This window comes from Ursus americanus, chromosome 15 (assembly GCF_024610735.1).
Source record: "Ursus americanus isolate L20-20 chromosome 15, mUrsAme1.1.p, whole genome shotgun sequence".
Taxonomy (NCBI): domain Eukaryota; kingdom Metazoa; phylum Chordata; class Mammalia; order Carnivora; family Ursidae; genus Ursus; species Ursus americanus.
In genome coordinates, this window is record NC_142141.1 from 40015021 (window position 1) to 40031194 (window position 16174).

General features: G+C 41.2%; 1 protein-coding gene across 2 annotated transcripts in view; it reads right to left on the minus strand.

Moving 5' to 3' along the window:
- The window catches only part of NPR3 (natriuretic peptide receptor 3), a 70503-nt gene that overhangs the window by 35937 nt on the left and 18392 nt on the right, over nt 1–16174 (minus strand). For both annotated transcript variants that reach the window (XM_045787199.2, XM_045787198.2), the window contains exon 3: nt 12635–12801. In XM_045787199.2, coding sequence (XP_045643155.1) covers nt 12635–12801 — 167 coding nt within the window. The remainder of the gene's footprint in view (nt 1–12634; nt 12802–16174) is intronic.

Below are 16174 nucleotides of genomic sequence, written 5' to 3' on the forward strand. Positions count from 1 at the left end.
CGGCTGCTCCCCAGGCTCCCATTTCATTTTTGAGTGTCAGCGGGAAACGTGGGAGAGAGGCAATGCCCAAATACACATCCCACCTCCCTAACAATACTGCTGTGCCTCAAACACTGCCGGAATATTTGTTTAGTTAGTTAAATTTTCAACTTTTAAATAAGGAGAAAAAACAAGCTATGGGTGGCCCGCTAACCTCAAACGAGCAAATATTCAAGGTTATAAAATCACCCCCTGCTCAGAATACCTGGTTAGAAATAAAAACAGCATTTACCAAATTCTACCCCAAGTCAAGAACAGAGGTGGCATTAAGAAGCATGAAACCGAATTTGAAAACCAAAGCACTAAGGATGCAGCATTATTTCATTAAAAAAAAAAAGTGAGGGGAGGCTCTACACGTTCTTTATAACTAGAACACCTTTTTGTAACAACAAAAAGCCATTTCTGAGGTTCATTGGAGAAAGACTAAAAAACAGTTCTGATTCATCTTAAAAACTAGGCTCTAATTTGGTGTTTGCAAAAGTACACTTGCAGCTCTCTTTGCTAATAAGGCAGATTGAACACAGAACACTGCAATTTCTTATGTATGCAAAGGCGAGTTTTGCATATGCAAACACACACCATAGAATGGTGACCATTTCAAAGCTGAAGAAAAGTTGGTCCTTTGTTCTTAAAAAACCGAAGTAATGAAAATTTCCAAGAGACTTTTCTGATGTAAGGTTACAAGCAGCAGAATAGAACATTGTAATAAATCTCCTAAAATAGGGGAGGGGACGTCTTGTGATGGTTGTTACACTGTGATTTTTCAGTAAAGGATGTACATTCCATACCCAGATAAGGACAATGAAACAGCCTCTAAATTAAGACTAAAGTCAGAAAAACACTTTGAATATGTAATAACAGAAACTTGGGCATGGGAAAGCTCCTTGAGGTGGTAGCCCAAATCTCTGGTTTTATAATAGAGGAAGCCCTGAGAGGTGAAGGACCTGGCCAAGGGCTTTCTTAGCCCAAGTCCACTGCCCTAGTCCATGGTCAGGAAGTCGGCCTTCTCTCCCACAGCTCTTCCCCAGCTGGATTGCATTTGGCTCTAGAATAATGCTGTCTGCAATAGTGGAGATTACTAGGGGTTGGATCACATTCAGAGGAGACAGTCTCTGCTTTGGAAGGTAATTGAGCCCCACGTTGGGGCCTGTTAACATCTTCAAATGTTTTTTAACTTTTTTCCTAAAGTATTTTGTTTTATAATAAAAGAGTCCTAACCGATTCTAGAAAGGGGTTTAAGTTGCTACCACTGCACTGTGATAAATTACAAATAATGTGCCAGGACACAAACAGCTCCCATTATTTTTATTTAAATATCCCATCTTCTAACCTTAAACTGAGTCAACTTGGCTTTTAAAAAATCTACTTTCAAACCTAAACTTCTACTTTGACTGGCAACAGGATCCCTAGATGATGTTCCTGTATATGTACAAAAGAATCATTTTTCAAAAGAATCTGGTATATAAGCTGTATTAGAGGAGTTTAGTCCTAGACATAAAGTTAAAAAAAAAAAAGTCTTCATACACCTGTATAACAAACCTGTAAAAGAACAACCCTTTTCTTAGTATTACTGTTAATGTATGTTGCTTGTGTATAACTGCTTTTAAAGAATCACCCAAGGCAGACATGTCTGTGAGGGTGAGAAAGTGAACACTAAGCTAGTAAGTCAAGAAAAAGTAGCCACTACAAGGGAAACTGGAACCAAATAGGAAATTCTAAAGGAGCTACAGCTTTTGGGACCACAAGAAACACGATAGATCCCTCTCTCAAACACACTCAACTCTCTTCCTTGCTTTGAATATAACGAGATTACCCTCCCACACCTGTCACTACCAAAAAAAACAAACAAACATACAAAACAAGATGGCATCACCGTCTTTGAACATTTGCATGGTCCTGAGATTCAACAATCCAGGGAGACTTCGGTAAAACACACATTCCCTCCAAAATCCCTACCAAAACAACAATAAGAGAAATTTTTTAAGGTGTAAACTTATAAGTGGAAAGAGTACAGGAAGGAAATAGATGAGAAATATCAACAAAATTTTGGAAGCTGGAAAGGGGTAACCAACACAATAGACCCAAGAAGCTGAAACTAGACTATGTACAGGAATAGAGCAGGGAGTGCCAGTAAAAAACAAAGAATTCTCATAAAGAAGCTCTAGAATTGGAGGCACCTGTTACCTCTGGAGGCAGGGGTGCCATGCAGTTGAAAATGGTGGGATTAGTTGAAAGGCTGTGTACAGATCACTTCGACTCAAATGCACTTCCCCTGCCCCAAGCCACCAACAAACCTTACCCAGAGAAGAAATTGTCCCTTCCCATCCAGGCAGAAAACAGGAGGTTTATTGGCTAAAGCTGTTGACACAAAAAAGATCTGAACAGGAAGGTATCAAGCACAGGTGGAGCTCAGGTGAAGCATAAAACTGAAAATGAGGTTTAAGTGAAAAGTCTACAATCCTGAAGGTGAAGCTTCCCCACCATGGTCTCCCAGAATGTAGGGAAGCTTTACAACTCTCAAGAAGGGATTTGGTGAATTCTTCGATGAGCCTAAGAGAAACAACCTCCAGCTAATCATATTTCGGATAAGCCTTTGAAAAAACTAGCTCAGGGGCACCTGGGTGGCTCAGTCATTAAGCGTCTGCCTTCGGCCCAGCATTCTGGGATCGAGCCCCGCATTGGGCTCCATGCTCCACTGGGAGCCTGCTGCTTCTTCTCCCACTCCCCCTGCTGTGTTCCCTCTCTCGCTGGCTGTCTCTATCTCTGTCAAATAAATAAATAAAATCTGAAAGAAAGAAAGAAAGAAAGAAAGAAAGAAAGAAAGAAAGAAAGAAAGAAAGAAAGAAAGAAAGAAAGAAAGAAAGAAAGAAAGAAAGAAAGAAAGAAAGAAAGAAAGAAAGAAAGAAAGAAAGAAAGAAAGAAAGAAAGAAAGAAAGAAAGAAAAGAAAAGAAAAGAAAAGAAAAGAAAAGAAAAGAAAAGAAAAGAAAAGAAAAGAAAAGAAAAGAAAAGAAAAGAAAAGAAAAGAAAAGAAAAGAAAGAAAAAACTAGCTCAATACCTTATTACCCTACAATAAAATCTACCTCTAAACACGTTTTCATGCACACAGAGCTTCTAGATAGTCTCTTTCATGGACCACCCTTAAATAGCTAAAGTTTACCAATAGTTTAAGAAAACCTTGTAATATGAAAGAGAAAGAAATCAAAAGGAATACTTTTTAAAAGGAACTTGAAATAAACAATGAAGAAAGTAAAAGAAAACTTACCAAAAAACACCTCATCTCAACAAAAGTAAGATACCAGAATTGTAAAAAGCATCTTTGTTTTATGTTCCCTTAGAAAAAATTCTACTTACTAAATTGTGATAGTCCACTAATTATAACATGGATCCCAACTTCAGATAAGTTAAAATGTGAAAGAAATGTAGTCTAGATCTGATGAAAGTGTATACGCAGAAAGATAAGATACTGAATCCAGGAAACAACGCCAGGGTACTATTTTTTAGAAAGAGAATAAGAGAGAGCTCTTGGAAATTAAAAATATGATAGCAGAATTTAAAAATTCAGTGGACACTTCGGAAGATAAAGTTGAGGCAATCTCTCAGAAAGGAAAAGAAAAAGGCAGAGTTGGAAAATGGGAGAAAAAATTTGAAGAATCAACTGAAAAGAGCCAACATCCAACTTCAAAATTTCTGGAAAGCAAGCAAAGTGACCAGCACAAAGATTTTAAAAGACCCACACCAAGACACATCATTGTGAAAACACAGAGCACCAGTGAGCCAATTGTCTGCCTGTGGCCTCCAATTCATTTCCCTCCCTGCATCTGCTTTGCTCTGCCCTATATCACAGGAGGATGATTCCTCCAGGCTGCATTTCCCTGTCAGCTGACTTCTGGTTGGTTCAGCCAATGGGAAGCACTGGTGGGAGAGTCAGGAAGAAGGAAAAAGCCAGGATATTTCTTCCTCTCTCCCCCCTCACCTTAGGTGGCATCTCTGGCCAAGGATGCATTTCTTCCATGCATCTAGCTCCTATGAGCAGCCCTAACTCTTTGGTCCTGGTAAAACTATTTCTTTCCTGGTCCTTCTAGCTCTGGAAATGGTAATAGCTTTTGCTGTTGCTAATTTCTGGCTTGCCTCACTATTCTATTTGGCATTTCAGCTCTTCCTACACCTTAAAGTTACCTTCTCCTATTAAATTCCTTCTGTTGAATTACCTAGTTTTTCCTGACTAGACCCTGATTAAACAATCAACAATACAGAGAAAATACTAAAGGCTTCTATAGACAGAGAAAAAAAAAATGTGACATGAAAAACATAAATAATCAGAATGGTAACACCAAAAGCTGCAAAACAATAGAGCAATGACATCAAAATTTAAGGGAAAATGAATCTTCAAACTAAATTTTATACCCAGCTAAATAATCGATTAGATATAAAAATAAAACAAAATGTTTTGTAATATTCAAAGTCTCAAAAGATTTTCCACTCACATCATCTTCTTCAAAATTAAGGCAAAATTCAACTAAGAAGGAGATTTGATATCTAAGAAAAAGGGGACCTAATACAGGAGAAAACTGAAGGACCATTTCCAGGTTGATTCTAAAGGAAGCAATTACTCTAAACTAGAGCAGGAAAAAAATGGGCTGAAGAAGAAAAATCACTAACATCATTCTAGGGAATGAGAACAAAATAGTGAGAACTATATGGAAGCAAATAAAAAACAAGGAAGTTATTAACTTCAGAGAAAAAGGCTACACAGGAGAGGAAATGTAATCATAAAACACCACATGGTTCTGCTACATGGTTCATTATATATATGGTCATAATAATAATAGCTCTGAATGTGGGGGGTAGCTTTTCTTCAAATTTTATTTTGTGAATGTACCTTTAACTAAAAACTATGTTATAAAATATTGGGAGGATGGGAGGAAAAGTATTTGTAGAGAAACTGTTACTGTAAAGGAGCTAAATCTATTTCCATTTTAGAAAATAATGAGATGATAGCAGATTTTATATAACAACATCAGCAGCATAAATAGGCTATTTTAGAAATAGAGAGGGAAACAGCAGAAGAGGCCAATAAAAACATTAAGGATTATTGCCTCTAAGGAATGGGAGTCAGGAGTAGAGAAGAACAGGACACTGCTGTTTCTCTATAATTCTTACAGTACCATAAATTTATTTTTTAATTCCATCTGGTTCTTTTTTTCATTTATTGTATTCAGTCTAGAAAGTCATGTATTATTTTGGTTTCAACAACAACAACATCAGAGGAAGAAGGTGAGCTTCACCCGAAGGCAGAGCCAACTGTTTACGAGGCCAGCCAGTGAATGGGCCTCAGAAGTGCCAAACACAATAGGGAGAATGGGGCAAGGCCAAGAGTGGGATTTACACGACTGAGAAGTCAGACAGGCTGCCAGAGGGGAAAAGATGTCTCCAGCACTGGCTCAGTCTAAACTGAGAAATAGTAGCAAGGATAAATTTAAGTCTACCTCTTCAAGACATAATGTGAAAACACTAGGAATTGGAAAGACTAGACTGACTCTCTAGTCCAAAATGAAGGAAGGAATGAATGACCAAGTATCTTCCATCTCAGCAATAAAACTAATGGTTTTAGAATTTAAGATGAGGAAATACTCCAGCATTTAGGTGTTTCTTCATTTTCTTCCAGGGGAGCGAGTTTTCACTGCAGCTGTGTGTGCACAATATTCCACCCTATCTGTAAGAAGAAATGGGGCTTCAGACAATAAGTGGGCAAATGGTATGCTGGCTAGCCGTGGTCTAGTTCAATGATTCTTACTGCTTTGTGACACTGACCCCATTAAGAAACAGGTGGGGGTACCGGCCCCTCTCTCCAGTAATATACATATGTTCATTCACTCACAAAAGTTTGTACATAATTATAAAGAGTTAATGAACACTAAGTCAAGAGACCATTATCCATTTAAAGAGGTCATGGAAACTTGGATGAATTTGGAAGGAGCTTCCTACTAAAGAACTAAGTGAACCCACTCCACTGTGGTTGATTTCATTCCTCTAGGACCACGGATATTTTCACACACGCACCACATATGGTCTGCTACAAGATAAATTGTCCACATCTCTGTGAATACCGTCGGTGTATGAGGTGCATAATGTTTTATGACCATGCTGGCATAGAAGTGCAGCTCTTGTGGGCTTCCAGAGCTCATGGCCATGGGTATACCTGCTTGAGCATTTTTAGGTGATGAGGATCTCACCGTAGATGGGACCACCGCATGGTCACAAATCAAGCTCACAGCCATGCTCTCTGGAGCACTCAATAAACAGCACCCCATGATCTAGGAAATCATAATTTACACTTCAGAAGAAAACAGGAGGGACAGGTTGCTGCAGATGAAGACAGAGTCCTAGCCAGGTTTTGTCAAGCATGTGAAAGAGTAAAGAGAAATTGGTATCTTAAAAGTGTGTATTTGGGCAGGCAGGGTGCAGGAAAAGGAAGGAAGGACTTCAGCCCGTGTTGCCTGCCAGGCTCACTTGTAGGGCCCGAGACATGTAATCTTCAGGTCATGGGTTCACCCCCATATTGGGCATGTTGTTAATAAAAGGGTCAGACTGATGTAGTGGAAAAAGGAAGTCACAGAAGCAGGAGTCAGGGGATGCAACTAATCTTGGCTTGGCCACCACACAGTGCATTCTAAAACCAAATCCAGGGCTCTAGAATTGGAACCACTCACATGGCAAAAGCCAAACACCCATTAAGATGCCCTTGAGTGAGAGCCATCTCCCATGTGGGCAACACAATAAAAACCACCAGAGAAGGCCAGGCAGGCACTTTGCAAACACTTGTCTGAGCCACGTAGGGAACCTTCTGAGAGTTGAAGGTCTCTCCAGGGGGGCTTTACCTCTAACTTGAGGTTTCTGATGACTCCCAGAGGGCCTTCAGAATCCCCACTATGAAAACCCATTACTATCCCCCAACACCATCTCCCACAGTATAAGTGAAACTGAACTCCTAAGAAGGTCCAGGCATAGGATTCCATCACCACCCAACAGTTTTATATTGAGTGCAGCATACTGCTTACATCTGGAAGGGCCACCTCACCTTCCTGGGCTTCAGTTTCTACTTTTCTATCACTGTGCTGGGAGTAGGTCGGATTTGATGTCGTCTTGTTCACTTATAACTAAAATAGTTAGCGTGATAATAACAGTTTATGTTTATTGGCTGTTTCCTGTGTACCAAGCATACGACAAGGGGATGTAAGAATGAACAGAAACAGACATAGTTGCTGCTCCCACAGAGCTTACAGTCTGGTAGAAGAGGCCAGCTTTAATTAGAAAATCCCTCACATAGCTAGAGGCTATGATGGAAAGAATCAGAGTGCCATAAAATAGTTTGGAGTGTCAGGAAAGACATGTCTTGAGAAGGTGGCATCTGAGTTGAGATCTGAAGGGTAAGTAGGAGTACTAGATACTGTAGGCACGCAGGAGTATCATATACATTGGTCTAGAGTATAAGAAACAAAAGTAAGAGAAATAATAGCTATCATCCATTGAATATTTACTAAGTACCTGGCATTGTGTTAAATATTATTTATATACAATTCTTGAGTTCAACAGCCTTGTCAGCTAAAAATTATTTCCCCATTTTATAGTCAGTAAACTAAGGCACAGAGTTTCAGAAATGTACCCAAGATAAGGACAGTAAGAGGCAGAGCCAGTTCTATGAAACCCCTAGCCTACACTGCCTCCAGTAGTGGCCCCTGGGCCCTACTAAAACATGATGTATCGGAATGGAATAGGTCTCCACTAGGCTCACTAGTAAAAGGACAAAGGCACTTGCAAAAATATTATTAGGGGCGCCTGGGTGGCTCAGTCGGTTAAGCAGCCAACTCTTGATTTTGGCTCAGGTCATGATCTCAGGGTGGTGAGATCAAGCCCCACGGCATCGGGTTCTGTGCTCAGCGGGGAGTCTGCTTTGGGATTCTTTCCCTCTCCCTCTACCCCTCCCCACCTCATACAAGCCCCACCCCCAAAAGAAATAAATAAATCTTAAAAAAAATTTTTTTTTGTATTACCCATAGGAATGGTGGAAATGTCATCATAAGACACATGTGTCAATAACTAGACTATTAAAGAACATGCAACACATACAGTCCCAATGATAGCCCAGCCCTAAGCAGTCTGATTTTCTATCATACCACACACATGCACCTGCCAAACTACCCACCAAAGAGGAGGGAAACAGGAGCAGATATGTGACCCAGAGATGCTAATGTACAGACTAACAAGAGCCCTCGAGATGACGCTGCTGAAGAAGCCGCACCCAGGCGAACAAGCGCAGGTGCAACCATAATCTTATTCTCCGCAATATGACCTGGGAAATAGAAAAGCTCAAAGTCTTGAAGTATAGAGAGACCAGTTATGCCTGGAGTCCAGGCATTGTTAAAATTAGAAAAATCCAGTAGTGGAAGTGACTAAAAGGTACAAACTTCTAGTTATAAGTAAGTTCTGGGAATTTAAGGTACAGTGTGATGACTATAGTTAATACTGTGTTGTATATTTGAAAGTTGCAAAGATAGTAGATCATAAAACTTATCATCAGAAAATAAATTTTATAACTGTGCAAGGTGGTGGGTGTTAACTAACTTACTGTGGTAAGCATTTTGCCATATATGCATATACCAAACTTATACAATGTTATATGTCAATTATATCTCAATAACACTGGAAAAGAGAAAAATCTAGTAATGCAACTTAGCACATTATAACAGAACAAAGAAAAAACCATCTGATTATCTCAGCATATGTAGAAAAGGCATTTGATGAAATTCAAACATCCCAACCTACACTTAATATGCACACTCTATACTACACACACACACAGACACACAGACACACACACACACAGGAGTAAGGTCAGTGCATTGTATCAGTGTCAATATCTGTATTGTGATCAGATATATAATTTTCCAAAATGTTACCAATGGGGGAAATTGGGCAATGTATACAAGTGGTCTCTCTGTACTGCATCTTAAAACTGCAATTATCTCAATAAAAAATCAACTTTAAAAGGAGAGCACAAAAGGTGGAGATGGAGGAAAAAAGGGAGGGATGAAGGAAAAGAAGATCAATTCTGTGGAAACAAACTTGCATTAATCCATCAAAATTTGATAAATTGAAAACATAAAATAGTTATTTTATTTTAAAAATCATAGACACTCCAACTTCCCAGTGTTTCAGTACAGGCTTACCAAAGCTTAAAGTTTCAAATTTTTGCATTTTGGGAAGATCACAACCTTTCCAAGGCTGCTGCCAACATCTAAACACGATGAATGCGGTACTAACATATATGACAGAGTGTCAGGGATATACCACAATTTACAGTGCCTACAATAAAAACCTGTGTCCAGAGCCTTTCCCTAACCTCCATTATATAAACTTCAATGCTTGTTATGCTGTTTTCGTTTCAGTTATTCTAATAAAAGACGTAATTTTGCCAAAACAGAACAAAACCTCACCAGCAAAGAATAGAAAGGAACTTCCATAATCTAATGAGGACTCTCCCCAAAATCCCAACTAAACATTATGCTTAAATGGTGATTTGAACAGATATGAAATCTGTTATGTGTTCTTCACATTAAAGTTAAGAACAAGGCAAGGATGCCCACTATCACTGCTTATAGTCAATACTGTACTGGGATCCTAGCCAGTGCCATTAAAAGTTTTAATTTAATTAAGTATACTTAATTTAATTTAATATGCTTAATTTAATGAAGTATACTTTTAATTAAGCATACATAGGAGAAGAATTGAAAAGAAACAAAATTGCCACTATTTACAAGACATGTGATTGTTTAAAAAATGAGTGGTGGATTTTAGAACTAATAAGAGAGTCCACCAGAGTTGCTGGATTTGAAATCAATAGCAGAGGCCGAAGAGCCCATGATGACCATCATGGACTGAAGCTCTAAGTAAGCAGATAAGGCAACCCATTAGTACAAAGAAGAGAAGCAGAAAGACCTAGAAAAGAGCTGAGCCCTAGAATGAAGACCACTAAGGCTTGCTAGCTGTGTTAAGCGTCTCCTGCTGTATTAGATCAAGGTCTAGCACCCGTGAGTCCCAGCTAGAGCAGCTCCCCGGTCTTTGGCTCCCACATCTCCCTCTTCCACAATGCTCACCACAACCACCTGTCTAAACTAACCCAATGATCATCTGCAACAGGCACTCAAAAGAGCCCAACTAAACACACGTAAACTATGACGGGGCGCCTGGGTGGCTCAGCCGGTTAAGCGTCTGATGCTGGATTTCGGCTCAGGTCATGATCTCAGGATTGCAAGATCCAGCCCCGCTCCAGGCTCTACGCTCAGCGGGGAGTTTGCTTCAGATTCTCTCTCTCCCTCTTCCTCTGCCCCTCCCCTCTCTAAAAATAAATCAATAAATCTTTAAAAAAATACACATGGGGCACCTGGGTGGTGCAGTCATTAAGCGTCTGCCTTCGGCTCAGGGCGTGATCCCAGCATTCTGGGATCGAGCCCCACATCAGGCTCCTCTGCTAGGAGCCTGCTTCTTCCTCTCCCACTCCCCCTGCTTGTGTCCCCTCTCTCGCTGGCTGTCTCTGTCAAATAAATAAATAAAATCTTTAAAAATAAAATAAATAAAAAAATACACAAAATATGAAAAGTAGACACATGTTCAGAATTGAAATAAATTATTACGAGCTCTAATTTCTACTTAAAATTATAATTTTCATTTATTTATAAAGTCAGTTTTAATGATCCCATCATCAGAGAGAAGCAGTATTGTAATCTACAACCACAGCTAATCTCTAAAGCACTGGCACTTGGTTTGGAATACATTATGGGTCTTTATAGTAGGTACATGCTTCTTTCACCTAAGAAGTATCATTATGTGGGACAGCCTCTATTGTAGTACTTGAATTTCAACAGCCGTAGGTGAAAGGCCAAACAAAAATGCTCAGTGCCTTTATGTTCTTTCTATTCCTGGGGCAAAGGATTTGGATGATGACAACACTATCATAGGTTTCCTCAAACCTGGGCTCTATGGCAGAAGCTGCACTTCCTTCATAATTCAGAACCCGCTGTCCAGTATGGTAGCCACGAGTCACACATGGCTACTGAGCATTCGAACAGAAGTAAGATATGTTGTAAGGGTAAAATACACACTGGATTTCAAAGACTTTGCACAATAAAAAGGACATATAATCTCATCCGTAGTTTTTACATTGATTAAATGTTGAAAGAACAGTTTCTATGTGCGTTAAATAAAATATAGTATTCAATTAATTTCACCTGGTTATTTTAACTGTTTAAAAATGTGGCTACTAGAAATTTTAAATTACATACGTGGCTCACATTTACAACTCACATATCTATATCTACTGGACAGTATCAATTTAGAAAGTTAAAAGGTATTTTAAATGATATGTGTATTATATATAACATTTAAGACATGAATAAATATGTTTATAAGACCTTTTATATGTCTTTTGATAGCAAATTCTTATAAAGCCAGATGTAATATAACAATAGTATAAAAGAGGCATCCTTCATGGAGCTCCAACGTTTTGATGGGGATAACACTAAATGCTTCGGATGGGTTCTCTGTAATCCTCCCAACAGGGAGTAGTTTGGACCAGAGAGACTGTGTAATTTGCCCTAGATCACACAGCTAAGAAGTGTTAGATTCAGGCTCTGAGGCCAATGTCTGTCCTCTGTAGGTCTTCAAATAAAGAAACTGAGAGAGGCCCTGTTTGGAAGTGCCCAAGCGAAGCTGGTCTTACAAAGACAGTCACTATCCACTTTGGGCAAGAACTATCTGAAGCCATGTATCTCCTGTTAAGAAGCTGCTCCTTTTCTGCTTTGGACACTGTGGAGCGAACAGTTTGGAAAACCAGCACACGCACCCAATCAGTACGAGAGTCCACGGCTCAGCCTGTCTGAGAAAGAATCTCCAGGAGGGACGCAGAGTTCTGAGGAGCCAGAGGCAGCAGAACAAGGGGGCCAAGTGGGGTGTGGCCAGCTATCTTCGGTGCCACCTCTTAGATGAGTTCCTCTGCTCATCCTTAGTGTGGCCAAAGCTCCTGACCCTAGTCCACTCTCGGGAAACGCATCAGTAACAACAGCACTGACGGAGCCCAAAGCCCTAGAATGCCCGAGGGAAATGACGCTGCCCCAGGAGGCAGAAGCAGACTCGCCAAAAAGATTGCCAAAAGAAAGAGGCTTCTAAGACCCAAAATATCTCCTGCCATCAGTCTTTGGAAAAACTCGGCATGCAAAACTTTGGCTCCACCATCCATCTTCCTCCCTGCCCCCCCCCAACACACTCCCAAAGAGGCGCCCAAAGCTGACCACCATCTGCTCAGCATCACCGTGAGTACCCACAACAAGCAACTTTCCTTCCTGCAGCCATTGGAGACGTGGGGTGGGGGTGCTGGGGGGTGGGAGTGGGCCAGGAAAAAAACACACAGAAGCTCAGTGATATTCAGACATGAACCTAGGAATTTCTGAATGGTTCAGAATGGGACACTGTCACCTCTGATTTAATCAGAAGACTGTTTTCGAGATGCTGACGGCCTAGGCCCATAATCAAGCACTTACATAATCCTCCTCATTGAGTCCTTGTTTCTCAACAGAACTTTTCACCTCCATGGAAAACTTCTCAAATTCAGGCTTCACTGTTCTCAGTAGAGTGATTGTTTGGAGGGATGAGTATGCTTGCTTAGCTTCAAAGTCATGTTTGTCTCCTCTCTTCCACGAGCCATCTCCTACAGAGAAATAAAAATATTTATAATTCCAGGGCAGTCACCATAAAAGGACCATTCTCCTGCTTCGACTGCAGCGTGTCACTATGTGTTACTTTTGGCAGCTGGGGCAGGCGGTATTGTCATAGTTTTGCCCTTGGATATAACCTGACGATGCCAAGATCCTCAAAGGAGAAGAAGGCCTTTTGGACACGTGTTCCTCTGAAATGTGAGAGAGAAAGAAAAGCACTCTAGAGTTAATTGCCTTATAATAACGTATAACTGTCATTTTCAGCCCCCGAGAATGGCAGCACTGCTGGAGGAAGAAGAAAGTTTTTATTCCTTTCCATTCACATTTTTTTTTAATACCTACAGTCAACTGTGGAGGTCAACGGAGTCATGACTATGGTACAATACACCTGACGTTGTGTGGATGTGGGAGGAGAGAACGCCGCGTATCACAGCGGATACGCGCAAGTACGATAAAGTGGGCGCTATTGGTAGAAAAACTTTGGAGATTAAGATTATTGATTTTTTTGAACTATTTCTGGAATCTCCTCAGAATGAATCTAACTTAGGTGACCATGAGGATTTATCTCTCTCTAGTGCTGGCAACATCATATAAAAATTATTTATTGGACAATATTCATCAGGGCATCAACAGTAATAAAAATCGCTAACACTTATTGAGCACATATATAATAATAAAACCTCTATTTATTGGGGTGCCTGGGTGGCTCCGGCAGTTAAGCATCTGCCTTCGGCTCAGATCGTGATCCCAGGGTCCTGGGATCAAGCCCCACACTGGGCTCCCTACTCAGCCAGCAGTATGCTTCTCCCTCTCCCTCTGCCCCTCCCCACTGCTCGTGTTCACTGTCACACACACTCTCTCTCTCTCTCAAATGAGTAAATAAAATCTTTGAAAAAAAGAAAGGCTCGATTTATTAAACACTTTATATGTATAAACTCATTTAATCTTCACAAGACTCTGTGGATCGGTTACGTTATCCTCTTTTACAGATGGGGAAACTGAGGCATTGAGAAACTGGGTACCCCCTGCTTCACAGTGCTCCCTCTCACAAAACCAAAGGCAAATTACATGGAGAAGAATTAGTACTCTTCTCCTTACGGTTTCATTTTTGAGGAAACATGTGGCCTGCAGGATCCCAAAAGGAAATGTAGACTGTTGTTTCTATGAATTATCCTTATGACCCCTACAGATCTCTGAAGTCACGACAAAGAATCAACCTGCTGCCTGCTGGAGTCCAGCACAGAGTCATTTGTTCGCACTGAGCCCCCAGTCCACGGCGGACTCCAGAAGAACAGCGGGTGAGTAGCGAGGATGCTGGCGGAGCTCTCACTCTCCTCTTACAGACACAGTCTCAGAAAGAGCTGGTGGCTCAGGAGCTCCTAGCCCCGCTGCAATCAGACAGATAGTAGCTAACCACATAGCACACGCTGGGCTCCGTGGCAGCCACGACAGTAGGCATTACGAACATCTCGAACAGCCTCCACCACCTTCAAGAGAGGGATTCAGACGTCCATGTGCAAATAGCTGAAGTTATGACAGGGTATCGGCTAGCCCACTGTGGCAGGAGGCAGGGGAGTAGAAAGAAAGAACGCAGAGGGTACAGGAAGAGGCAAGGAGCTCCCACACTCCCAAGGGAGAAGGTTTCAAGTGAGGAGGAGGCATCGGCCGGCCCTAACTGTGTGAGTAGGAATTTAGTAGAAGGCAAGCAGGATGGAAAAGCGTGCTTGGCAGAGCCTGTGACACAAGGCAAAGATGCAAATGTGTATGACATCCAGTAGGCAGCTGGGAGCCTCAGTGTAGAGCATGAGAAAAGGCACAGACGAAGAATTTGTTTGTGGAGTTATCTGTATAATGATAATCCTAATAATAGCAGCCATTTATTAATTGCTTCTATGTGCCAGGGAGCTGTTAAAAGATAAATAAGACAGAGCTGAGGACAGAATTCATTAAGGCCTAGGCCCGTTCTCAAGGAGCACAGATTAAATTTCAGGCCACCAAACAAAACTTGACGAAGTCCTCCTCCACATGAAACCTCCCCACACCAAGAAGGCGACAGCACGCAGGGCAGGCAGCCGAGCCCGAGAGCGGCCTTCCCTGCCCCCAGCCAGGGGAAACCCAGCTGCGCGCTCCAGACACAGACAATGTGGCCTTTGTTAAGGAGCCAAATCCATTTGCCAGGAAGACCCCCAATTCTAAGAGTGTCTAGAACATCTTCATCCCAAGGAGGAACCCATTCCTTATAAGCATGAGATCAGTATGTCTTGATTCATTTATAATTGATTTGAGATATCAAGATAACAGGAGTCATGTTCTGTAGGCAGAAGGTCAGAGTTTCTCAGCTCTGGGAAAGAGTACTCTCCAGGCGCATAAGAAAGAAAATACTTAACCATGAAGGGTTTTATGTGCAGAATTAGAAAACACATACAGAACTGGAAACAGCAACTATCTCACTTACTGAAATAGGAAAACACTTTTTTCTGAAAGAAGTGAAATCCAATACAATAAATCTGTCTACTGCAATCCAAAGGGTAATAACTTGGGAGTTTTGTCTTCTAGAAAAAAGAAATGGAAAACAATCATGCTTAATAAATCTAATCCAAACTAAATGCTTATCTAGTCACCACCATAATCGATCCTGTAACTTCCTGCTTTTGCAGGCGTTCCTTATTGAAATGCGTCAGTAACATTGCCCACACCCAGGCTGTTGAACACTGGAAAAGCAGAGTTGGCTTGGCATGATGCCCCATCAGTAGGGACAAATTTAATTCAGTAGACAACTGGGTGCCTCTGGAGATTTACGAGTGTAACAGAAGAATGACATGATCAGAATCATGCCTTGGGAAATAGCAATGGATTCGAATGGGGAGACACGGAAGGTTCACGGCCATAGCCGTCCAGGCAAGAGGTTACGAGAGGCTACAGAGGGGAAGCCACACACCAAAAAGCTAAGCATGCTTCTCTGGGTAGTTAGAACCATGGGCAAGTTTTCTTTTCTCTTTTTTTTTTCTTTTCCTTTTTTTATGTTTTTCTGAATCTAGTGAATTTTCAATAATAGTTTACTGCTTTTGGAATCGTCAGAAGAGGGAGAGCCCTTGAGAATGCAAGCAGAGGACAGTGCAAGAGGAATCTCGAGACTCTCCAAGAGTGAGGGAGTGAGGGACAACAGAAAGGGAGGCACATCACTGCTGACGCCAGAGAGCAAAGGAAAGAGGGTGTTATTAGAGGAAAGAGCAGAGCCAGATGGAGGAGGAGGGAAATGACGTGGAAATGGTAATGATTTCTTTCAGTCAGGGTCACGGTCAATACAAGGTGACTAACTACAGAATGCCCGAGTGACAACACCAGGCTGGAGCTGGAAATAGTGGT